Consider the following 27,621-nt stretch of genomic DNA (forward strand, 5'->3'; position numbering starts at 1 on the left):
CAGAAGCTCCGATACCACTTGTAGTCTTAACAACCTGCAACCAGGTTCCTTCACAGCAGCAACACTCTTAAATAACACACACAGCAACACTCTTAGATGACACACAGAGAACAAGTCTTACGCAGTTGTAGTACACAGGAAACACAAACTTCATTAGTATTTTCTCTCTCTTAGTTCTCACAAAACTAGTTACAAGACTTTAAAAACAAAACACAAGTACAATACAAGCTTCTAGAAAAGAAGCATCACAGCTATCCACTTGTCACACTACAAACACAAGATGAAAGATGTTTTTTCAAACTCTGTAAACAACATTTGACTTAATACACAAAACAAAGACACAAATGACTAAACTAACCTCACTCTACTAACAATCTTGCACATAGAAAAATCAAGCATTCAGAGTCGAGCAAGTTGGACATAGATTGAACCCACGAAGAAAGCTCGGAAGAGTAGGAGGAAAATGAATATGGACTCCATATTGTATAGAATGGAGAGATGGCAAATTCACCATCTTTAGAGTGGAATGTAGACTCTCCTTCTTTGAGGTACCTATAGGGTCGGGGGATGTTAAAAATCTTTCTTTGATCCTTTCCACCTCGAAAATGCACGACCGATCATTGAGAGAAGGAACTCTTCGGGAGCAAACTCCATCTGAAAAGAAGAAACAATACAACGAGTGGCCACCTCAGTCTCTCTACCAAGGGAAAATCAACGATGACAATCTCCTCGGACGAAGTGCGAGATTTAGCAAAATTGGAAATCGAGGACAAAGTTCCTTGGGAAGAAGACGAATAAGAAATTTTGAAATATTTAAATTCTCACCTCATAAGTTGGGGAAAAAAACTCATTTATAGCATAAAAATGACTCTTTTCTAAAATTTATAGTTTGTTGAGATGTGGCTCAGAGACTAGCAGAAAAGTGACTCTTCAATATTTTTCATCTGAGCCATTAACTTTGAAATTGCCTTGATCAAAAACACACATTAGCTCACACCCCTTCACTCGAACAATCAGATCGTTCGTGTAAAGGTGTGAGGGCTTGTGATGATATCAAAAGCACCCTCCATTAGTATTATGACACGTGGCATCAAGATGTTGAGCTTATATGTTGTAGAGGTTTTGAATAAGCTCCCATCAAGCTGTCGATCAAGGCATATCATAGGTACTGGACAGTGTATATGGTCAAGGGCGGATTTAGGAGGACTACACTAGGCTGTAGTCCCTCCCAAATGTTTGGTAATTATATATATATATATATATATATATATATATACTTACACATATATACACGCAAATATATATATGTGGATACATGCATACGTACATATACATATGCATCTATACTTATATAATTATACATAAATAAATAAAAATACAATTATATACATGTTCATACCTAAATATACACTAGGCCACCTAAATAAAAACACACTTTGTACCTACTCTCCTTTGTTGGTGCAAGTGTGTAACTGTGTTTCTTCATAAGTTCGTCTTAAAAATCTCAACTAACAGTAAGCCTAAATGTCTAATCAACTAATTTCAGGAACTTGTAGTGCCAATTAAATAGGTGTAATGTAAATAGCCTAAAAAAAAATTTCAGGGCCGCTGCCCCCAGACCCCCGCCAACTTTTAACAGTCCCCCCAACATAAATTCTTAGTTCCGCCCTTGTATATGGTACTCAACGAGCACCAATTTGAAACACACAGTTGACTAAACACCTAAAAGTTCTAAGAAAATCAAACTCCTACCTGTAAAGAAAGAGAAGGGATTCACCCCTAGGAAACTCTCCTAATAATCAGGGAGAAAGAAGATATTTTCTTATTAGAACTGAATTACATAGGTCAATCCAAAAGAGGGCCTCCGTGCCAGGTAAATCTAGGTCTTAGAACTCGCCACTTTTGAGCAAGTCATCGAAGAGCAGCCAAACAATTACTTCATGACAGCTAGCCGACCATCTTGATACGTCAGGAACTCCAGTAAAATGTGGAGGTCATCAGTGAGGAGAATTGATTGTTGAATCTGGACTCGAAAATTTGTGTCGCCAATATACCTTGTGTGATAACAACAAATGTCATTGCTTAAATGATATATTAGTGCCGTAGTGGTGCTTTGTTTAAACTTTTAGATACTTAGATCTGCCTACTCTTTCCAAATATAAATATAGGGGCATTGATATGGCGAGTCTAATTTTAATCTTGGAACTAAAATAGCTTATTATTTCCAATCAATTATGATAATGATGATTATAACCTTTCTAAAATGACTATAAATATTGCATTAATAAGCATAAAACTCTATTTATGTTTTATGTTTGATCCAAAAGGTTATAGAAAATGTTTCAGCCTCTCAAGGACTATTACTCTGTGTGTCAAAAGCCATTAAAAGAGAACTCATTGTCACAAAAGCTTGATATGTAGCAGATGCAACACCAAGAAGTACTTTATTCTTGCAAATCTGAAATCATATGAGAAGCATTGTGGCACGAACAAATGGATTTTATTCCTGTGGCACAACATTCTCGAGACAAGACAAGCTCTTTGGACATGTTGCTCTCTGTTCCAACTTCCAAATGGATTTGATGAATCTAGAGAATCATCTGGCTTGTCATGATGCTTTGGGAATACAGTTTACATGGTTGGAAACCCTAAACCTCTAACTCATCTGTCCATAATGAGAATTATGGAGCAGAATAAGTTTCAAACCCTTTGCACCTTCTCCCTTGGACGATTTCTTGAAAGGATATCGACAGTATCTCTCCTTCAAAACTACATCGTCTAAGACAGACCAAGTGTGGCCCCTAGGAGAGCTTCCAGACCACAAGAACCTTTCAGAGAAGGGATTCACCAGACTGTCTCGGAATTCCTGGGCTGTCTCACAGATCAAACCCTGCAACAAATGTAATGAATATCCAAACTTACGATTTTGTCTGAGAGACAGAAAGAGAAAAGGAGAGGACAGTTATAGAAGCAGTAGTATCACCTCTGCCATAGCTTTGATCTTCAATGTAATGTCGTTGCTTAGAAGGACTACCTCCTGTCCATCATTCTTCATTTTTCTGATATGAAGAGCGTGGTCAAGGATATGATCCTCTGCGGTGGGTGAAACAATGTTCATTAAGCTTCCGTGAATAGAAAATGGCACTGAGCTTGTTGTCCCACAAGAGAACCCACCACCGCCTTCGCTGAAATGAGGCTGAGGAGAAGCAGGAGGGGTTGGAGCAACTGGCCATCCCTCCTCCACTGAGCTCTGGACGTGAATCCACCATTTTGTTTTGAACATGCACTCTTCAATCCATTCTAACACAGAAGAAGCTTCTGTTCTTCTGAAGATACTGCATCTCTTCAAGCAATCTAGCTCCCTAATGACTGATGTTATAAGAGTCGGCAATTATTAGCAAGGATGATGATTGAAGGAAAAAATTACAATCATAATTGAAATCGGGCCAGAAATGAAAAAAGAAGTTTTTTGACACAATTACCCATTCTTGGAATAATCAACTGAGTCCCTTTAAGACCTTGCAAAAGCTGTAATGACTTCCTAGCACCCTTCTCTAGAAGAGAAGTAGTGTCTGCTACCATAGTCCATCTCCTCTTTCCTCCTCCAGCAGGGTTTTTCTGCAAACAGAAATTCAGTTTTCTTGCCTATCCAAAAGCCCTATTTTAATCTCCTATAAATAAATGTTTTCCTGATTAACTTACCAAAATCATGTAACTTACTTTCTCGACTTTTTGAATACCCTTAACAGATTCGCTGCTGCTTCCAGCAATAATGGAGACCAAAGATTCAAGTCTGCTGTTGCCTGCGGTTAAAGGTTGCAATGGCACCCGTTCCACTCTTCTCTTCATTACCGTATTCTTCTTTTCTTGAATTTTAGAGGTGCGTTTTGCTGATTTCTGATGCTGGAGTTTAGGTGTCTCGTTCTCTTTGTCTGAGAAAGTTATCATGTCATACTTTTCATGTTGAAGATTGAGGCTAATTGCAACCTTTGAAGAGGATGTTGATTCAAGATTACCCTTCTTATTCGGAGACTTGAGCAGAAGAGTGTCCGGGGTTAAATTTTCCTTTTCTGGGGTTAAAATTTCTTCAATTATCCCCTCTAAACTGAAAGGCTGAGCTTCCATTATTGGTTTACCTTCAACATCTATATTTTGCAGTTCAACTTCGCTATCGATGCCAGCATCTATGATCTGTTTTCCTTTCCCGTATGTTTGGATTTCAACAGAAGCAAGTTTACCTCTTGTCAACCTCATGCTACGCAAGCTAGATATTTTCTCTGATCCTGCAGAGCATTTCCTGTTTTCTACTTCAGATAGTCCAGCTGCAACAGGAGTTTGGGCGGCCTCACTTTCTTTGTCATCTACAATCTCTGATATAGCTTCACCAACAGAAAAAGCGAAGTTCACAGGGTCTGTTGAAAGGGTCACATAGGAGGGGCTCTCAAATTTTATTCCTCCGAGGTCTGCTGATAGGGCGCTCTGGTTTCCAGCCTCTTCCAGTATTTCAGTTGCCAAATTGCAGTCATTTTCCTCAGCATCAGAAGAGCTCAGGCCTACCAGGAGGTTCAATTTCCGAGCACCAGTGGAGCTTTCTTGATTTCCTCTTTCAAGAAGCGGCTGCGATAGCGAGAGGGATTGAGGGGTCTGGTTTTCTTTGTTAGATTTTTCAGTTTTGGCCTCTGACGGAACTTGCTCAACTGGCAAAGCAAAGTCTTCTCTCAAAACACCCATTTCTTTTATTGCTTCATGTGTTTCTTCCGCTTCATGCGATTCAGCTTCTTTCATAGAGAGTGAAGAATCCAAGTTTGTGATATCGATTCTACTTTCAGTTCCTATAATGGGTTCATCCATGCTTTCTTCAGCTGATATTACTTCAGCCACAGGATGATATTTTGGGATCTGGTTATCTTTGTTGACCTCTTGATTTTTGCTCTCACAAATGAATTGCTCGACAGGCGCAGATGAAGTATTCAAATCAGTTCGAGAAGTCCCAAAACCAGTGCTCATGATATTCCTCACCTGATGATCATTTTGTAATGGGCTCTCACCTTCTTCTTGCGCCGAAAATGCATCACAGTTCATGCTTTCTCCCAGCAAAGGTGCAGATGGTATCACTTTCTTCACACATGATTCTGAATCCTGGAGAGAAAACAGTAACTCCAATCCCTCCAAAGTCATATCTAATGACTGAATGTCTTCACATGTAGCTGACATACCCTGCATAACCCAGTGATTAATATGTAATTTGTACAAGTAGTACGTCAATACACATTTTCCCAACTATATTCCTAAACATGCTATATATATTATCGCCAGACATGTATTTTCAGCCTTTTGGAACAGTGAGACTTCCGCTTTCACACCAAGTTTACTCTCAAGTGGCAGAGAAATCTCAAGATATCATTCAAACAACAGGAACAAAGAGCAAAACATCAGAACCAAGCAAAAATTTCGAAACAATCTATATATATTATCACCAGACATGTCTTTTCAGCCTTTTGGAACAGTGAGACATCCGCTTTGACACCAACAAGTTTACTCTCAAGTGGCAGAGAAATCTCAAGATATCATTCAAACAACAGGAACAAAAACCAAGCAAAAATTTCGAAACATTCTATATTTATTATCACCAGACATGTCTTCTCAGCCTTTTGGAACAGTGAGACTTCCGCTTTCACACCAACAAGTTTACTCAACCAAAAAAGGAAAAAAAATCACCAAGAATCACAAGTCAAGTGACCCGTCGAAACAATGGCTTAAATGTAAAGTAATTCTATGCCATCTTTAACCATAAGTTCTTACCTTGTAATTAACATTCTCTGTTCCTTCGATTATCAAGATATTTGACCCTGCAACATCTTTGTCTGGGAGGAGCAGAGACTTCTCATCCTACATTGTGGACCATAGAAGGAATTAGAAAAAGAAAAATAACAGTAGCAATTACACAAACACCTTGTGAACATTCTATAAAGCACTAATAAAAGCAGACAATCTCACATGAAACATTGCAAATTCATTCCCTCCTTCAACCACCGTGTTTCCTTCTTTCTCTTCTTCTTCCTCGTCTTCTTCTTCTTCTTCTTCTTCTTCTTCTTCTTCTTTCTCTCCAGTCAATGACATGTCCAGTGGTGACATAAATGGGTTTTCCATATCATAAGCACGGTACAGAGGAACCCAATGCAATCTGTAGACCCTGGTTGACCCACCAACCCTTATTGTGTCACCCTCACGAAGTTGCACAAGAACCCCGGGGTCGATCCTCATTCCCGAAATCCAGGTGCCATGAACTACACAAGAACGGTGACACATCAAGAATACAAACCCTTAAAGTGCGATTGAAGGACTAAAAAGAAAATTAAGGTACGAGAACATGATAGGGACTCAACAAGACCCGGAGGGATCACACCACTAGAAAAATCGATAAGTCTGAAAAGAAGACGGAACAGCGTGGAGTGGCCAGTGGTTTGAATCAAGAACAAACACAAGAAATTCAACGAAAATAGAAAACAAGAAAACCAATAAACAGCGTAAAGTAAGATTACGTGAAAGGGAAACTGTAAAAGAGAGAGAAATGAAGTTACCCGAAGATAAATCAACAACAGAGAGTTTCTGCGAGGAAGGATTCGAGTGGATTTGAAGGTGGAATCTGCTGATGCTGGGATGTGTTAACACGATATTGCAGTCTGGATGTCGGCCAACGATCAAGATCTCTTCAGTTTCTTCACCTAGATTTTCAGAAATTCCAGTGTACGCGACGGATTCAGACCTAGAAATCTCCGGCGGCGGTGGTTTGTTAACGAGGAAGATGTTCTTGAGAATCGCACCTTTCTTTAGGACCGTAAGCACCGGGATCATCTGCTCTTCCTTGTCCGCCATTGAATTTCTTGAGTCAGGGAGAGAGGGAGAGAGAGAGAGCAGGTGCGGTCCTGGGGGCTTTGTTTGTTTGGAGAAGGCAAGGGAATTTTTGATTGTGATTTTGAAATTTTTGAAAAATGTTACCGTTGCCCGTTGGAATATTATTATAACGGGGGCGTTACGAGAGGGGTCCATCCGTTATGCAATTAACGGTGTTTTATTACTAACAATCTTGGAATTTTATTGAGAATTTTAAAAATTATTTTGTTCAAATTATTATCTGTTATTTATCTTCTCTCTAAAAGAGAGTCGTTATTTTGACAATTATGTTCTTTGAGAGTGTAAAAAATACTACCCTTTTCATCTCGCTCACTTTTGTTTCAAAATTTTCAATTATGGTCACTTAAATATGAGAACATTTTTAGGCATCCTCACTCCGACACTGGAATAAATTTTGTGGCACTGAAGTGATGATGTTCCATATTTTTATCATTTTTATATGCCCAAAGTGTAAAAAAAAAAATGATGTTGGAAGCAAAGACATAGAAAACATTCGAATAAGACTGCACTCGTATGGACCTAACTTGTTGTGGACCAAACCAAAACCTTGAAACTTCTGAGTGAGCATTTCTTCGAGTAATGCTTTTAGTCGTAAGGTTACTACTCGAGCTGGACCGAAATAGGGTACTACAAATTGATATTCATATGTAAACTCTTCATGAGTTTGAAATTTGTTTTTTATCTTCTATCCGAGGTTGAATATAGTTATTTTTTTATATAATTTAACATTTTTTTAGGTGTTACATTAATGAGTTAATACCAGAAATCCTTGTAAAATCTGCCCAAGGTAACATTTTCAAACACTAAGTACTAAAATGAAATATTTAGTCTTTGAGCATCTGAGTTGGAATGCATAAAATCTTTCAATGGCCACAAATTACATAAACCGCCATAGCGGTTAAGTACTTAATACCCTTATTGAATTGCCTTCAATAGCTGCCCTATTGTCAATTACACCCCTGTGCATCTATAATTATATCGTACCCTTCAAATAAAATGATAAGTGCAAAAAATGTACACTTTTAATAATGAATTATTAATGCATTTGTCACATAATTAGTGTTTAAAGTGATTATTACAACATTAAAGTATAAATATCATTCTTAATCACTTTATATTGGTTTTTATATTTTCAGGCCCAATTCATATCAATCCATGTTCAACATTTGCTGGCCCATTTCTTGAATAGCCCATTTGCTTGTGTCCACTACCATCTTGACCCATTTCTTGATTATCATTTGGAAGCCCATCACTTGAATTTGGATCACTAGCCCAAGTTTAGCCACTTGCCAAAAGCCATCACATGATTTGTCAAAACCATTACCATTTCCACCTATACATATATACATACACATATATGCATATCTCTTCTTGACATCATTTCATGCATCAGCATCATCTCCACAGTGCATTTTCCATGTGCAACACTCCCTTGTTTATTGACAAGCACCTCATTTAAACCTCACCATATCTTCTCCATCACCGACTATCACCATCTTCACTTACATCATTACTCCCTCTACATTTATGGCGACATCTTCGTACACTGACATGGTCGACCATACATAGCCTCCATCACTCCCATGCAAGACTTCCATCCACTTCAATTAAATTTCGTTTAAATTCTCAACGAATGGATAGCTCTTAACTTCCTATAAATAAAGACCTAGGAAGAGAAGAAAAGGGACGGAATTAACACAAGGCAACACTGAAGAAGAGGAGATACACGGAGAGGAGAGACTCTCGGTCAGCATCAAGGGGTTTCTCATTTTCTTATTTCCATATTTTCATGAGTTATTTTTATTTGTTGTGTAAGCCTAGCATGAGGAACTAATCCTCTTAGTAGGGTGATGATTGATCTACTCTATTGTGTTTAAATAAATTTGGTTTGATTAATTGTTAGTTTATTTATACTATGTCAAGTGTTAATTAACTATTCTTTATTGATAATTAAATCCTGATGTTAGCTATCATCTAGGTTTGATTACTGTGATGCAAATTGAGGCAGATGCCTATGTCCAATTCGAGACCAACTTCTTGCAATTAATACCGGAGTTACCTAGACATATATGTCATATGCTAGGATCTTTGTGATCGCTACATAAGTTATCATAAATCCTAATGCGTTCTTGATTGTTCTAGCCAATCCATATACCCATGGATGATTGCGATTAAGGATAGACGTAGTAAGTTAGATGCCCATGACTATTACATAAATTAGAATACTTGATCTTTGACATGCATGAATGAAATGATAATTGTCGGCTAAATAATTTAAATACAATAGAGTTGGTGAAATCGGATCCTTAGTGTTTGTCTACTTGTGTTAGTTATTATTCATTTTGTTTTCACTGATAATTACGAAGAGTTGGAATTGTAGATATTTAATATTCAGCATTTGTGGATATGACACTCGTATTTGTCACTTCTATACTACAATTGATTCGTGCACTTGTGAGTATAATTTGAGTTTGGAATCGTTATATTTTTGGTGGATCTTAAATCTCACATCATAAAACACAAGGGAAATATGTAAACAAAATTGACTTGGATACCAGGGGCTAGCTTCTGCATGCTAAGTGGATAAGTTGTTTTCATTTCTATCGTATGTGAAACTTGACTCCACTGTTTTAATTAGGAACTTTTCTAGTTTTGAAAATAATGGTGAGATGTCTATTTTCATCAAATTCCACAATGCTTGGTGCATTCTTTTTTTGATGTTATGTTTGTTTTGACGTACAACAAAGGAATCCTACTGTGAATTCAAGTGCAATATATCGGACAAAAGAATGTACTGGGAGGGATAAAATCCAAAAAGAAAAAGAAGACCTAAAAGTTTGATTCTGAACCCACTATAAACTTGTAAACAACACAACTAGGTGCACAGAAGCAGCTCAATATGACAGAATAAACTGCTACAAAATTGTGGAACACCCTTCATACTCAAAGTTATCTTCCCCAGGGAAGCTGTATAGCTAGAGAGTCAATCATGCTTGTCACGAGAAAGCCTTGTGCAGTGTCTTAACTCAGCTTTCTTCCATCTAACAATTAGGTAACATAAGGAAAATACGATGTTTATCTGCATAACAAAGATAATTGGTGTATGGGCCAAAAATCGTTCTGGCAAAAAATACTAAAGTCCTAGTTGAAAGACCCAAGAAGGCCTTGCTTAAGTCGGCCCAAACGTCTGCTTGAAGGCGAGTCAAACCCAAGTCCAAATGAGGCCCAAGGTCCACGATTGGAATAGGCGCAAGAATACACACGTGAGACCCAAGGCCCATGATGCTGAGGAAGCTCGCCAGTTGGGCCTCAGGTTCAACCACAACCCAAGGCAGAAGCCCGTCTGTACGGTCAACATGTGTTGACCACATGATCTGGAATACTATAAATAGATGAGGACCCCCTTCATTTACTTTCAACCACCTAGTATCTCTCTCTCTAAAAACCATTTACTTCTCTCACTAAAATATTTCCCACCATTGACTGACTTGACCGTGGGAGCTTCTTCGATCGATACCACACCGATGTCCAAGCTTCATTATCATTCCTCTCTTTGATCTTATAGGATTGTCATAGCACTTGATCGACGATTACAAGCTGATTGCAAATTTTAGGCCAACCAACTAACGTACAATAGATTCCATCACTTCCTCTGCCTCCATCGCTTGATATAGCCTTCACCAATACCGACAAGGGATGCTCACTCTCACTGTGCCAAGGAAGTCCCGTGAGGAATGCATATGTGCAAAGGATTCAGATGTTACCTGACTTGCCTAACTCTACAATGGTTTATCAACCTTCCCAACGCTGCCATTAGTTCTTTTGCCCAGTTGACAAAGCTTTTTATCGAGCAACTCGCAAGCAACTGAAGGTTGCCAGAGGCTTCAGACTGCCTCTATAAGATCAAGCGCGCGACGGACGAATCGCTTTGCTCGTACATTGGTCGCTTTTGGCGGAGAAAGTACTGATCCCCAATTGCAATGTGGAAAGGGTCATCACGGCTTTCAGAAAGACGTAGAAAACACTCGTACAAGGCTACACTCGTATGGACCTTACTTGTTAGGGCTATTATGGTAGCGGTAAATTATCCATTAATTGGTATACCATTACTACACGTTGGTTATCGAAAATCATATAATACTGGTATACCGTTACCAGTACTTCTGTATGATAAATTTATCGTTGAACTCGGTATCGATAACGGTAAACAGAGTGCAAAATGATGTAAATTTCTCAATTATCTACATATATTAATATTATTTAATTATGACCATTAGATTAATCCACTCTAATATACACCATTGATGATTTTTAGGGTTATTCATTTATTCTCCTCACTCCTAACAAGTCACAAATCTAGCCTCTGGTCTCGACTCTCATCTCTACAAAACATCACCTCACCTCTACAGCTCCATTATGGTCCTCGACTCCACCAAGCTCCACCTTTTGCATGCGACTCTAGTCTATGCGACTCAAGACATGTGAATGGAGAAGTAAGCATACCTCATTTGAACAATTTGAAAGCCACCTTCAGTTTTAGTGGGAAATGGAGTCTGTAGAGGAGGAGTTCACTAGCCACAATCCACAACCTTGCTTCTCGCTCATGTCGAGCTTGGGATCGAAAAATTTGAAAGCTGCCTTCAATTTCACCCAATCTACAACTACTGAAGCTCTATTTGTATTATGTACGCAAATAGTGGCATATATTTTATCTTTTTTTTTCCTTCTTGCAGGTGACAAGTAACACTTATTAGGTTCTAACAATTGGTAAATTTATCAACTACTGATTCACCGTTACCGATAGATTGGTATATCGACTCTATCGATAATGGTAACGGTTTTATTTTTTGAGTTATCGAAGTGATCGGTATGGTAACGGTATTCTATGTTCGGTAACGATAACCATTACTATAACAACCCTACATGTTGTGAACCAAACCAAAACCTTGAAACTTCCGAGTGAGCATTTCTCCGAGTAATGCTTTTACTCGTAAGGCTACTACTCGAGCTTGACCGAAATAGGGTCCTACAAATTGATATTCATATGTGCAAACTCTTTTCATGAATTTGAAACTTTTTTTTGGTCTTCTTTCTGAAGTTGAATATAGTTATTTTTCATATAGTTTAACATTTTTTGTTAGGTGTCATATCAACGAGTTGACTATCCGAAATTCTTACAAAATCTGCCCAATGTAACATTTTCAAACATTGAGTACTAAAATAAAATATTCGCCAAAAAAGTCCATGGGACTTCCCAAAAACACATGAGTTTATTCATCAAAAACCGTAGAGGTTCCTCCACAAGAGCATTGGTCGAAAGATCGGCCAGACCATCTCTACCCAAAAGGTCCAAGGGACTTCGCAAGAACACTTGGGTTTATTCGTCAAAAATCTAGAGGGTTCCTCTATGAGAGGTTTGGTGGAAAGATAATCTGGGCCATCTCTACCAAAAAAAATCCATTGGACTTCCCAATAACACTTTGATTTATTCGTCAAAAACCTAGAGGCTCCTCCACGAGAGGTTTGGTGGAAAGATCGGCCATCCATCTCCACCAAAAAAGTCCACGGGACTTCTCATGAACACATGGATTTATTCATCAAAAGCCTTAGAGGTTTCTCCACGAGAGGTTTGGTCGAAAGATCGACTAGGCCATCTCCACAAAAAAAAGTCCAAGGGACTTCCCATGGACACTTGGGTCTATTTGTCAAAAACCTTAGAGGTTCCTCCATGAGAGGTGGTGGAAAGATCAGTTGGGCAGTCTCCACCAAAAAAGTCCAAGGGACTTCCCAAGAACGCTTGGGTTTATTCGTCAAAAAGTATAGAGGTTCCTCTATGAGAAGTGATGTGCCAAATATATACATATAGTTGTGCATCTTTTACAAATAAGTTCATCCCATTTGTATTTGATTAAGAGTTGACATTGCCTAAGAAATCTATATTTGCATATTGTAGGTGCCAATGCAAGAAAGGGAGGAAAAGAGTGTAAAATGAAGATTTGGACTCCAAAAGTGATTTTCAATCAATCGAACTTGCCAAAACAATCTTGAACTCGTGGAGACAGATTGCAATCTTGATCGATAGGAATTGTTCCCAATCGATCGGAGTTACTATTCACAACACAATAGATTTCGTGAAAAAGTCCTGAATTTAAGTGGGTTTGAGCCAAAATGACCCCAACTTGTTAGAGAAACGACATATGGGTTTAGGGGGTATAAATAGGTAGATTTTTAGGGGTTTTAAGGGGGCACACAATGTAATGCCCCGACCCGGAATGCGTTACTTTCGGTACTATATAAATTGAACTACAATAAATCCAATCATCATACCACCAAAAAACAATTCGACCGCACCTCCCCATAATACAGAGGATGTCAACCTGGAGTAACACGCAGCAATTTCACAAACATATTCACAACCTCGGCAGGGCCTCCGACCATCTAACAAGAATATCACAATTTAAATTCTCAATTCTAAGCAGGGCCTCAGGCCACCTAGCAATCATAGCATCAAGAAATTCTCACATCTAAACAGGGCCTCAGGCCACCTAACAGTCACACATAATTTCTCCACACAGCAACATATATAGTCAACATCTAGCACAAATAGCAATTCAGAAAACATACAGGACTTGAGATCCACAAACCCGGTTTGGGAGTCCCGATCACACGGAGTACCCTCCCTATCGTCCATCCCGTCATCGAACAGGGACATCACACAATGTCTCGACAAAGTATCATAATTACGACAAAATAATAACATATATCAAGTTTAGAACTATTTAGTCCTATCACCCTCCAGGGGTCCATCCATGTCACGTACCCTCCTCCTGATCCGCGACCCTGGTACTAGAACTAGACTCACCTACGAGGAGGGAATAGGAGAAAGAAAAGGGTGAGCGAAAGGCCCAGTAGGGAATAATAAGGAGTAATTGAATAAAATAAGGCTGAAATATTAAAGAAAGGCACAAATGTAACAATATGATAGCTAACATCATGTACATCAAACACAAGTAGATAACCACACCATATGAGATCCTAACTTAGCCCACCGGCATCCCTACACATATTGGTACCCTGAACAGCCCAACGACATCATCACACGGTGTTCGAGCACATATGAAATCCTGATCCGGCCCACCGGCATTTCCGTAGTCATGGGAACCCTGAACGGCCCAATGACATTCCACATTTCACATCAATCACAACTAGGAGATATACGGGTCCATACCGACATCTTCCATGCAATTACAATGCATGTCCAACATGGTTATGCAATAGGTAACCTACAACCTATATATATATACATATTCTACTACATGATGCATGTTCAAGATTAATTCATGCTCAATGGAAGATTGAACAAGTGGGGTATGCATTATAATTCAAATCATATAATAAATAAATCACAAAGTGGGGTTATTCTCCCTTAGGCACAATTAAGGCGAGAACGCATCATAATGAGCAATGAGGAAAGATAAATGTTCCCAATAGGAATACATATTCAAAGAGAATAACAAAGGTTGGAATTTCCCTGCCTCGCACTCCAAAAATTAGCTATGTAAATCAATACTCAACCTTGACTTTTCCCGGCCTCAACCAACCTATTATTCGGTAAACCCATCCTCCAATCAATATACAAACAACTTCAATTGAACATATCCAATACAAATTAATTCAATAAATCAAGAACTTACCTTCTCTTACCCAAAACTTCCCAAATTCTTGAACTTCACCTACTCAAGCTTACTACTCCAATCGACAATAGGATCTAGCAATACAACCATAAACAAGTCTAAATCAACCTATTAGATCACTAATTTCATCTAATTTAAAGAATTTCCCCCAAATCCACAAAACCCATAAACCCTAGAATCCCAAATCCCCCAATCTTTAGATACTAGCCTTTAGGTTTAAGAAACTTACCAAGGTTGTAGAAACAAGTAGAGAGAAGGGATTTAAGCTTCCTTTAGGCCTCAAATGATGTAGGAACCCATGGATTTGAGTTTGGGTTCAAACCTTGAAAGATTAGAACAAAGAGAGGAATTTAAGAATGTGTAAGCTAGAGAGAGAAGTTAGAAATCCAACTTGAAACAACTTGAAAGAGAGTAATCTTACCTTGATTGATGATCTTAGATTGATGGGAGGGAGGAAATTTGAGAGAAAATGGGGTTTAGGGTTTGTTTAGGTCGGGTATTTTGAAAGAAATAGCGAAAATGAGTGTTTTTAAACAATCTCGGGTTGCAGATTTAAGGAAGTGTCCGGACACATCTATAGGTGTCCGGACACTTATGCAATAAAACCTCTCTATTCAGTTTTCTTCTGTATCTGTCCGGACGGTTTTTAAAAACTGTCCGGACGAGTACCCCTGTAGTCAAAATTTTCAGTTTTAAAACCCCTCGTACACCACCCAAATCAGTCGGTATTAATTTCTAATGATTTTATACATATATCTATACTCAGCACATGATTATTCTACTTATTTTCTAAAAGAAAAAGAAGTTTGGGGTATTACACACAACATTCTAGACTCTTGGGGAGAGAAGGAGAGCTTGGAGGCTACCATTGGAACTTGGAGAAGAAGAGGGTTCACAAGGGGGTTTTCTCTCTCCTCTTTTATCTTTTTTTTTTTGGTTGATTTCTATTGCTTAATAATGTATCATGACTCTATGAGTGGCTAGATGTAGTCTTAATGTAACCAAACATTGAAAATGTGATAAACTTGGTTTCTTTATTTCTTGATTTCTCTCTTATTGATTGTTGGTGTGCTTAATTCTTTTAGCTGCTTGATCACCATCTGGATGATTTGTTGCCTGGATTGAGACTGGAAGGAGATTTCTAGGGTTTGTCTCAAGGGATAGATGACATAGGGTGGATGAACCATAGAAATATAAGGTCGTGACCTATGTAATCGTCAAATGGTTAATCCACAAATCTTAATGAGTCTTTGTCTTTTGAATCCGATTGTTAGACATAACAGGGATTAGAGATAGAGATACTTTCAGTGTGACTAGACATAGAACATTGGATAGATAAGGGAGACCAATTATCATTATGAGAGAGGAATTAGGGATTAAGGGACCAAGGGAGTTGAATTGGATAGGTGAGGTGAAATTAATTACCCTAGTGCTTCCCATCTAATATTCCCAAAATACCTCCTAGTTCGGAGTATGAACGGTAAGGTCTTCGATGTTCATCCTTCGAGGGGGCTGTGTCACTGGAATCAACATGTTCGAGTACTCCGGAATATGGGATCGATTTGTGCTCAACCAGGTGACTTTGACCGGAGTATTGACAGTTGTGGAAGCGTTAAGAGCAGCATTCGCGATCGAAGTCTCCCCAGTATTACTTTTTCTAGAGCACTTCGGGTTAGGCTTCCTCTTATTTCCCTTGCCAATGCCATAGTTCTTGCCCTTGGAAGCACCGACGTTAAACATGCTTACATAATCCTCCATACTAGCCATATTTGCAAAAAAGATGACCGAACTTATTAGTAAAAGAGTGATAGAAAGGTGATAATTTATCTAAGTCTAAATGGACAAACCAAAGCACACCTCTCTGAAGAAAAACCGAAGAGTAGGCGTACGCGGAATCAACTCTATTAAAATATAGGTGGACCGAAGGATTGGGAGGAAGGTAGGACTTCAATCGATCCAACAAGTCTCTATCAGCCTCAAGTCTAAGTTCAAGGGGATTATTGAACTGAAAAATATGAGGAATACCGAAGGTTGTTTGGAAAGGGAGGTTCTCCCCAAGATGAAGAGGGCCTTCACAAAGAAATAACCCTTCTTCCAATCCTTAATAGAAGCTTGATAGTGAGGGGCTTCAATTGGAGGTCGAAACTGAAAGTAGTACAGCCCGACCTCTCTACCATGATAGAAGAACCGAAGGGTACGCTTCAGTTCTTAATCGAAGTATACACCACGGTACAAGAAGGAAGAAGGTACTTCAGTGCACAAACCAAATACCACACCTCGGTGTATAGCAGAAAGGGTTCCTTCAGTAATTGCACTATGTAGTACCCGGTTTTCGTCCGGCCCAAAAAAAATAGAAAAATTAAAAAATACAATAATAATAATAATTCAAAAGCCCATTCTGGAGCCCGTAAGCTCACAAAAAATTTAAAGCCTGTTTCTTGGACCAACAAGCATGCAAAAATCCTAAAGCCTATTTCTTGGACCATAATCCCATAAGAATTCCAACCCAAACCCAATATAACTAAACCCTAGAAAATATCTAAAAAATAGGAAAATTCAATAAATAATAAAGAAAATCCTTAAGAGGGAAAGATGGTTCCTTTATTAGGGTTTCACAAAAATAAGGAAAAGACAAAAATGTAAGTCTTGAGGGTTTTAGAGAAGGAGAGGAAAATAGGGTTTTTGGGGGCATTTTGGGATTTTTTGAAATAAAGATAAGTTAAAAGGAGGAGAGAACAAAGCCGCACAACACAATTGGAGAGGAAAAAAGAGAAAAAAAAAGAGAGAGAAAGAAAGGTGGCGTGAGAGGAAGAAAGGTGGCGGCGAATAAGAATATCAAGAAGATCATTGGGAAGATGACAGAGAATTACAAAGATTGGTATGAGAAGATCCCTTTTGCTCTATATGGTTATCGGACCTCAATACGGACATCTACTGGGGAGACGCCTTTCTCCTTGGTGTATGGCATGGAAGCGGTTTTGCCTATCGAAGTGGAGATTCCATCCCTTCGAGTAGTTCTGGAGGCAGGATTGGAAGAATCAGAATGGACTCGAATGCGTTATGAGCAGTTGAATTTGATTGAAGAACGAAGATTACGAGCAATTTGTAAAGGGCAATTGTATTAAAGAAGACTGATGAAAGCACATAATAAGAAAGTTCGACCTCGCAGTTTCAGGGAAGGAGATTTAGTGTTGAAGAAGCAGTTCGATGCTGGTTTTTTAGCAGTGGCTAGATACCCTGAATGGGTGGCAAATATTGTACCTGTTCCCAAGAAGGATGGAAAAGTGCGGATGTGTGTCGATTATAGAGATCTTAATCGTGCAAGCCCGAAGGATAATTTTTCGCTTCCCCATATCGATGTTTTAGTGGATAATACAGCTAGACATTCAACTTTCTCTTTCATGGATGGATTTTCGGGTTACAATCAGATCAAGATGGCACCAGAGGATCGTGAGAAAACGACTTTTATTACCCTCTGGGGAACCTTTTGCTATAAAGTCATGCCGTTTGGTCTGAAGAATGCTGGTGCTACTTATCAACGAGCCATGGTCACTTTGTTTCATGACATGATGCATAGAGAAGTTGAAGTATATGTCGATGATATGATAGCAAAATCCAAAGAAGATGAAGATCATATTGTGAATCTTCAGAAGTTGTTTGATCGATTAAGGAAGCATCAATTGAAGTTGAATCCAGCTAAGTGCACATTTGGGGCAACCTCGGGGAAGTTGTTAGGTTTTATTGTAAGCAGGAAAGGAATTGAGGTAGATCCTGATAAAGTGAAGGCGATCTTGGAGATGCCACCCCCTCGGACAGAAAAGGAAGTTAGGGGTTTCTTGGGAAGGTTAAATTACATTGCTAGATTCATTTCACAGTTGACAGCTACTTGTGAACCTATCTTTAAATTGTTGCGTAAGAGTAACTCTACTGAGTGGAACGAAGATTGTCAGATTGCATTCGAAAAGATCAACCAATACTTGAAAAGTCCTCCAGTGTTAATGCCTCCTGTGGCTGGCAGGCCGCTTATTCTCTATTTGACTGTCTCAGATAGTTCGATGGGATGTGTGCTTGGACAACATGATTCATCGGGAAGGATAGAGCATGCGATTTATTACTTAAGCAAGAAGTTTACTAGTTGTGAAGCAAATTATTCAATGTTGGAGAAAACGTGTTGCTCTTTGGTTTGGGCTGCACATCGACTTCGACAATATATGCTTTATCATACGACGTGGTTGATTTCCAGGATGGATCCTATCAAATACATTTTTGAGAAACCTTCTCTTTCAGGGAGGATAGCTAAATGGCAGATGTTGTTATCAGAATATGATATTTTGTATGTTACACAGAAGGCAATCAAAGGGAGTGCAATTGCAGATTATTTGGCAGATGGAGCAATTGATGATACTCAGTCTATGGATTTGAAGTTTCCAGATATTGATGTCATGACTATGTCGATAGAAGAGGGGAATCAGAAGGATTTGGCAAAATGGACTATGTTGTTCGATGGGGCTTCTAATATCATGGGATGTGGAATTGGTGCAGTGTTAATATCATCTGATGAGAATATTATCCCGTTTACAGCTAAGTTGTATTTCGAATGTACTAACAATGTGGCTGAGTATGAAGCATGTACGATGGGAATTCAAGCTGCTATCGATATGGGGATTAGGAGGCTACAGGTCTATGGTGACGCACAGTTGGTGATTAGGCAATTGAATGATGAGTGGGAAACTAAAGATGACAAGCTCATTCCATATTACCAACATATCAAAAAGTTAGTCAAGTTTTTTGATTGGATTGAGTTTGATCATATCCCCAGGGAAGAAAATCAAATAGCAGATGCTTTGGCAACTTTGGCGGCAATGTTTGATGTAGACCCAAAAGGGGAAGTGCAGCTAATTAAAATTGAGAAACGAGAAGTTCGAGGTTACTGTTCAAATTTAGAGGGAGAGCCTGATGGTAAACCGTGGTATCATGATATCCAACAGTACATTGAAAAGAAAGAATATCCATCAGGGGTATCAGAGAATGATAAGCGCACCATCAGGAGATTGGCGGGATCTTTCTTCTTGAATGGAAATGTGCTTTATAAAAGGAATGATGGGGTAGTTTTCTTGCGTTGTGTCGATATGGCGGAGGCTAAATTAATTATGGAGGAAATTCATGAAGGAATATGTGCGACTCATTCCAGCGGATATGCAATGGCACGGAAGATTATACGTGCAGGGTATTATTGGTTAACCATGGAGAGGGATTGCATAAGTTATGCAAACCGATGCCATAAGTGCCAGATTTATGCAGACAGGACACATGTTTCCGTCAATCCATTACATGTGTTGACGTCACCATGGCCTTTCTCGATGTGGGGATTAGATGTCATCGGTCCAATTGAGTCGAAGGCTTCTAATGGGCATCGGTTTATTCTGGTTGCTATTGATTATTTTACCAAATGGGTGGAGGCTACTTCGTATTCTAATGTGACAAGTAGCGTGGTTGTTCGGTTTTTGAGAAAAGAGATTGTTTGTCGATATGGAGTCCCAGAAAGAATTATCACTGATAATGGCACGAATTTCAACAGTAAAATGGTGAAGGATTTTTGTGACCAATTTAAAATTTATCACCATAATTGGACTCCTTACCGTCCGAAGATGAATGGGGCTGTCGAAGCGGCGAATAAGAATATCAAGAAGATCATTGGGAAGATGACAGAGAATTACAAAGATTGGCATGAGAAGATCCCGTTTGCTCTATACGGTTATCGGACCTCAATACGGACATCTACTGGGGAGACGCCTTTCTCCTTGGTGTATGGCATGGAAGCGGTTTTGCCTATCGAAGTGGAGATTCCATCCCTTCGAGTAGTTCTGGAGGCAGGATTGGAAGAATCAGAATGGACTCGAATGCGTTATGAGCAGTTGAATTTGATTGAAGAACGAAGATTACGAGCTATTTGTAAAGGGCAATTGTATCAAAGAAGATTGATGAAAGCACATAATAAGAAAGTTCGACCTCGCAGTTTCAGGGAAGGAGATTTAGTGTTGAAGATGATCTTGCCGCCTCAAAAGGATCACCGAGGGAAGTGGACACCGAATTATGAGGGACCATATGTGGTGAAGAAAGCCTTTGAAGGAGGGGCATTAATTTTGACAAGAATGGATGGAGAAGAATTGCCTAATCCGGTGAATGCAGACGCCATCAAAAAGTATTACCCATAGCAAAAAAAAAAAAAAAAAACTCGCTAGATTGAAAACCCGTAATGGGCAGTCTAGGCAAAAATTAGAGTTAAAAAAAAAAATCGCTAGATTGAAAACTTGAAAAGGCGATCCAGGCAAAAATTAGAGTTAAAAGCTCGCTAGATTGAAAACCCGAAAGGGCGGTCTAGGCAAAAATTAGAGCAATAAAAATCCTGCTGAAGTGAAAACCCCTCGTGGGCGCTTCAAGCAAAAATTAGGAAAAAAAAAGTCTCTACTAAAGTGAAAACCCTTCCTGGGAGCTTTAAATAATATTGAGATCAGAAAGGTGTGGTGAAAACAACTAAGGGGAAGGAGGCAGAGGCCTTTCGAGGATTTGAGATGAATATAAGGAAATACAATGAATGACAGATAGCGAGGCTGTACAAAGGTGAATTGGTTATGTTTAGGGGTATGCATGATGAGTCTATGAAGGAGAAGCTTCATATGGAAGTAGTCAGATTCAATAATTGCAAAATGGGGGCACACAAAACTGGGGCAGTTTTGTGCTGTATTAAAGTTATCTCATTTTATATCCTGTAAAAATTTCTGCTATTTCCTTTATTTCTAACCCTCTTGAATCATATATATACTTGATCAGTCTCTCCTGTTATCTATCTATTCTAAATAAAATTCTCTGAGGTTATTCAATTCATTTCCAAATTCCTTATTCATTGCTTGTGTTCTTCATGATTTTATTGCTTATATATCTTGCCTTCAGAAATCTCGTGTAGTACAAGCATTGCCATACTATTGAATTTAGTTGGAAGTTAAATAAAGTAATAAAAGAATCATGACAAGTGTATTAGGACATTGTTCTTAGCAAGAACTTGAGAGATTTTGGTGTTCTTGACTGTAAAGGAGCTAAAAGAAATCAAATGACGCTAAAAGGCATGGTGGAGCCGAAGAGATTTTGGTGTTCTTGACTGTAAAGGAGCTAAAAGAAATTAAATGACGCTAAAAGGCATGGTGGAGCCGAAGAGATTTTGGTGTTCTTGACTATAAAGGAGCTAAAGGAAATTAAATGGTGCTAAAAGGCATGGTGGAGCCTGAGAGATTGTGGTGTTCTTAATTCTAAGAGAGTTAAAAGAAATTAAATGACGTTAAAAGACATAGTGGGGCCCAAGAGATTCTGGAGCCGAAAAGCTTTGGGTTTGGCATTAAAGGTATGTCGGATTTGATGGAAATAAGATGGAAGCAGCAAATCGATGGAAAGACCAGACAAAAAGAGAATGAAAGATACAAACATAAGCGTAACATGGCAGATTGAAGATAGGGTGGAATCAAAAGATGCAGTCTTCTCATGATGGATGATTGTAGGATGATAGGGGTGATGGTGCTTACGACAATTAACCAAAATAAAATTTTCAAAATAAGGAAAATAAAAGAAAATACAATTTTCTTCATGCATTCATACACTCATGGATATTTTCTTGCATAAATTCAAACAAACATTTGGCCAAGCCGGGAATGGCATTGTGATCCCATGCCCTTTATTTTTCTGCACCAACATTTGGCCAAGCCGGGAATGGCCTTGTGATCCCGTGCCCTTTATTTTTCTGCACCAACATTTGGCCAAGCCGGGAATGGCCTTGTGATCCCGTGCCTTTTATTTTTCTGCACAAACATTTGGCCAAGCCGGGAATGGCCTTGTGATCCCGTGCCCTTTATTTTTCTACACCAACATTTGCACAAATAATAACCACATGCATGCATGTTCTTAAAATAAAATAAATGAGGACTAATGTCATTGTTTTCAAAATGCACAGAAAATCATAAATAATCATAGCGTCCAAGAAGCACCATCGACACCCCTATCAGACTCGCCTACAATCAAGAATTATTCAGAATATGGAGCAGGAAATGGGTGAGCATAGTCAGAATCAGGACATAGCTGAACTGAAAGAGCAAATGGCCCTACTAATGAAGAATATGGCGTTGCTGATGAAAGGAAAGGGAGTAGTTGAAAATTCTGAAACACCAGAGGTTCCTGAGAATCATTTGCACCAAGAAGTACCAGTTTACCCACCCGGGTTCACTCCTGTCCGTAACCAATCTTTGCCTGGTTTCCACCAGCATCTATATGTTTCTCAACAGGCAACGACTCAGAACCCAGCTTACATTCATCAAGTTGATCCTCATGGGCATGAGAATCCCTTCCCAGTTGGTGCTGATACCGCGGGAGCTTTTATTGGTGGGGTAGTAACTGAGGGAGTTCAAAATGAAGAAATTAGCTCAATGGATGCTATTAAGAAGTTAGATAGGGATGTTGAACCCAGCCAATTTGTGCTTGGTGAAGAATTTGAATGTTCCACATGACTTTGTACTACCAAAATTCAGTTTGTTTGATGGCACTGGAGTCCCTTTGGATCATTTAACGATGTATTGTCGGCGCATGCAGCCATATGCAAGCGATGAGAAAGTGTTGATGCATTATTTCCAAGATAGTCTGACTGGGGCAGCTCAAAGGTGGTTCAATACCCTTAACCCCTCATCAGTAGCTTCGTGGGAGGATTTGGCTGAAATGTTTATGAAGCAGTATAAGCATAATGAAGAAAAGATCCCTACCATTTACGATCTGCAGAACACAACAATGAAGAGTGGGGAAAGCTTTAGGGAATTTGCTCATCGATGGAGGGATTTGGCAGCCCAGATAATCGCACCCCTTTCAGAAAAGGATTTGTTGAACGCTTTCATTGATGCTCTCCAGGAGCCTTATACTTCCAATTTGGCGGGAGGTGGCCATAATAACTTGGCTGATATGATACAAGTAGGCGAACGAGTTGAACGGTGCATGAAGAGAGGTACTCTGTATTATCCCACCCTTGATAAATCAGACCCGGCTAAAGCAAGTAAAGGCAAGAAGGCGGAAGTGCATTCTGTGAATTTTGATTCAAATCCAGCTATTTATGGTGTGCCTACTTCATATTATCGCCCTAGAAGCAATGCCCCAAGGATGCCAAGCCCAGGAGCCTACTATAATCGTACCCACACCCGAAATCCTTATCCACCCCGATTCAATACACCATCACCCGATCAATACTCGCAGAACCCAAACACTTACCAAAATTTTCAAAACCCAAACACTTACCAAAATTTTCAGAATCCAAACACTTACCAAAACCCTCACCCAAATTTCCAAAACCAAAGACCCAGAAGGCCTGTTGAGCATTTCGATCCTTTGCCCATAACTTATGCCGAATGCTTCACGAAACTTCAACCGAAGGATGTTTACAATTCAAAAGGATAGTCCAGGGGATGATTGAAGCGAAATGGCTGGATCTTAGTGCAATCAATAAACCAAATGTCAACAACAATCCATTGCCAATCATGAGAAAGAGGGGGTGAATGCCATTGAAGAATTTTGTGTTACAAAAAGATGGGTATCAGAGATTGCAATGCCGTTGGGCCAGTTGTTTATGGTGTTGAGGAAAGAAGGATTAGTTGAGGAAGTGGCAGTGGATATGCTCGTTCAATGTGGACTTTTTGATGACATGAAGACTTGTGAGTTCCATAGAGGACAAAGGGGACATGCTATTGAGAATTGTTGTGGCTTTCAGGAGAAGGTACAAGAGTTGATGGATTTGAAGATAATAAAGTTTGAGGTGAAAGGCCAATCAAATGAAGTCAGTGTTATAGGAGGATATTATCAAGGGCCTAGGCCGAATCGTGCTCCACAATTTGTCTTGCAGTATTATGTGGAAGATGCGCCACCAGTTGGGCCACTCAAATCAAAGATAGATCCTTTGTACAAGAATGACAAGGCTGTGCCATGGAATTATGAGGCTGAAGTTAGAGGAAAGCAAGGAGAAATGGTAGATAATATTTATGGTGTTAGTGGAGTTACCCGGAGTGGGAGATGTTACACGAGAAATGAGCTAGAAGGGAATCAGGTAGTGGATCTTGAAGCTGAACGCAAAAGAAAAGGGAAAGCAATACCTGAAGTTGAAGGATCTGGTTCTATTCCGGAAGAAGGTCTTTTTGTACGCCCAGAGGAGAAAAAAAAGGTTGTAACTGATGTGGAAGTCCAGGAGTTCCTGAAAATTATTCGGCAGAGTGAGTACATGATAGTGGATCAATTGAAGAAAACCCCAGCAAAAATTTTGATCTTGGAGTTGATAATGAGTTCTGAACCGCATCGACAAGTTTTGATGAGAATGTTAAATCAGGCGTACGTATCAGACAAGATTCCTACAGATTCTTTTAATGGCATTGTGGGAAATGTGTTGGCGTCTCATTTGTTGTCCTTACTGAGGATGATATTCCGCCTGAAGGGATGGGGCATAACAAAGCTTTGCATATTTCAGCCATGTGTCGTGGAAAGGAATTAGCAAGCATTTTGGTGGATAATGGGTCATCGCTCAATATTTTACCAAAGGAGACTTTTGAAAAGTTGTCGATTGACAGATCTTATTTAAGACCAGCGCCGATGGTGGTAAGGGCATTCGACGGAACACGTAGAGAGATTATGGGAGAAATTGAAATACCTTTACAGGTTGCAAGCGTAACTTTCAATGTACCATTTGTGGTAATGGATATCTCACCAACCTACAGTTGCCTGTTGGGACGACCTTGGATTCACACTGCAGGAGCCGTTCCCTCATCATTGCATCAGATGCTCAAGTTTGTTCATGATGGAAGGGTTTATATAGTAAAGGGCCAGTCAGAATGGATGGTTGCTAGTTTGTCTAATAATTCTCCTATTGATGCTCCGACAGAAGGGATTGAGAGTTCATTCCAATCTTTTGAAATTGCTAGTGCTAGCTATGTGAAGGAAGGACTTTCTCCTTTAAAGCCACAAATATCCAAGGTTACGAAGAATGTAGCGAAATTTATGTTGAAAAAGGGGTTTCGCCCGGGAGAAGGACTTGGTAAGAATCAACAAGGAATTAAGAAGCCAGTAGAAATGGTGAAACATCCAGAACGTTGGGGTTTGGGTTATAAGCCAACTAGAGCTGACAGGAACCGTGCACAAGCAGAAAAGCAGGCAAAGAGGTTTGCTCGTCTGGAAGGAAAGGAGCTGGAAGTCGAAAAGAAATCGGTTCCTTGGCTTTATGACAATTTTGTGTATGGAGGGATGCAGAACAAGATAAGTTTGGCTGATACTGGGGCAGTTTTTGGAAAACTGCCAGTTGAAAACTCAACTGATGTAACTGGGGCAATTTTGACAAATATATGTGATCAGTTTGAGGAGTTCCAAGTTGCTATGGTGGAAGAGGAACAGAGTTCGGCTGCTAGACCTTGCTTTGTCATCTCGCGTCCTTCAAATTTCAAACTAGGCAACTGGACCAGTCTGGAGCTCCCAGTATCTCTCAAGAACCTGCAAGAGTAATCCCGAGTGCACTACTATCGTGGGCCCAGCTCACGGCCTTCGTTTGGGTCTTTTGTAATGAGCATGCTTTACTTTGCTTTCAATAAATCTTATAGTATGGCGATTGCATGTTCAATCTTTGTACATATTCCCTTTTCCATGAAATAAAAGTCTTTTGACAGTCATCCATATTCATGTTTCTCCATTTCCATTTAAGTTTTGTTCTCCATTCTCAAAACCATTTTTATTCATTTCTTTCACAGGATTGAAAATGATGATAACGAAGATGACGAACTTAATGAACCAGATTTTGATGCACCCATTAGCAATGTTGAATCTGACTATGAAATAGAGGAAGAAATTGAGATTTTACCTGAAATGTTAAGACAAGTCAATCAGGAAGAGAAACTAATAAAGTCGCACCAAGAGATAACTGAAGTTGTTAATTTGGGAACTGAAACGGAGAAAAAGGAGGTTAAGGTAGGAGCTGCCTTCGAAGGAGAGAATAAGAAGAAATTGATAGATTTGTTGCATAGTTACCAGAATGTCTTTGCATGGTCTTATCAGGACATGCCCGGTCTTGATACAAATATTGTTGTTCACAAGTTACCATTGATTCCAGAATGTACCCCAGTGAAACAAAAGCTAAGGAGATTGAAAGCAGATATGCTTTTGAAGATAAGAGATGAAGTGAAGAAGCAGTTCGATGCTGGTTTTTTAGCAGTGGCTAGATACCCTGAATGGGTGGCAAATATTGTACCTGTTCCCAAGAAGGATGGAAAAGTGCGGATGTGTGTCGATTATAGAGATCTCAATCGTGCAAGCCCGAAGGATAATTTTCCGCTTCCCCATATCGATGTTTTAGTGGATAATACAGCTAGACATTCAACTTTCTCTTTCATGGATGGATTTTCGGGTTACAATCAGATCAAGATGGCACCAGAGGATCGTGAGAAAACGACTTTTATTACCCTCTGGGGAACCTTTTGCTATAAAGTCATGTCGTTTGGTCTGAAGAATGCTGGTGCAACTTGTCAACGAGCCATGGTCACCTTGTTTCATGACATGATGCATAGAGAAGTTGAAGTATATGTCGATGATATGATAGCAAAATCCAAAGAAGATGAAGATCATATTGTGAATCTTCAGAAGTTGTTTGATCGATTAAGGAAGCATCAATTGAAGTTGAATCCAGCTAAGTGCACATTTAAGGCAACCTCGGGGAAGTTGTTAGGTTTTATTGTAAGCAGGAAAGGAATTGAGGTAGATCCTGATAAAGTGAAGGCGATCTTGGAGATGCCACCCCCTCGGACAGAAAAGGAAGTTAGGGGTTTCTTGGGAAGGTTAAATTACATTGCTAGATTCATTTCACAGTTGACAGCTACTTGTGAACCTATCTTTAAATTGTTGCGTAAGAGTAACTCTACTGAGTGGAACGAAGATTGTCAGATTGCATTCGAAAAGATCAACC

General features: G+C 39.4%; 1 protein-coding gene across 2 annotated transcripts; it reads right to left on the reverse strand.

Moving 5' to 3' along the window:
* Positions 1–2,416: 2,416 nt before the first annotated feature.
* On the reverse strand, positions 2,417–6,961 carry LOC120016466 (FHA domain-containing protein PS1). 2 transcript variants are annotated; one of them, XM_038869253.1, is made up of 7 exons: positions 6,582–6,961; positions 5,998–6,287; positions 5,803–5,889; positions 3,721–5,217; positions 3,483–3,618; positions 2,984–3,369; positions 2,417–2,890 (listed from the first exon to the last, which is right to left on the reverse strand). In XM_038869253.1, exons 1-7 carry the CDS (start codon positions 6,874–6,876, stop codon positions 2,657–2,659), a joined length of 2,925 nt encoding a protein of 974 aa, XP_038725181.1. In that variant the 5' UTR covers positions 6,877–6,961; the 3' UTR covers positions 2,417–2,656. The 2 variants fall into 2 exon arrangements, with proteins under 2 accessions (XP_038725181.1, XP_038725180.1); XM_038869252.1 differs by having other exon boundaries at positions 3,703–5,217.
* Between the last annotated feature and the right edge of the window lie 20,660 nt (positions 6,962–27,621).

The sequence above is a fragment of the Tripterygium wilfordii genome, chromosome 15 (genome assembly GCF_013401445.1).
Source record: "Tripterygium wilfordii isolate XIE 37 chromosome 15, ASM1340144v1, whole genome shotgun sequence".
Lineage (NCBI taxonomy): Eukaryota > Viridiplantae > Streptophyta > Magnoliopsida > Celastrales > Celastraceae > Tripterygium > Tripterygium wilfordii.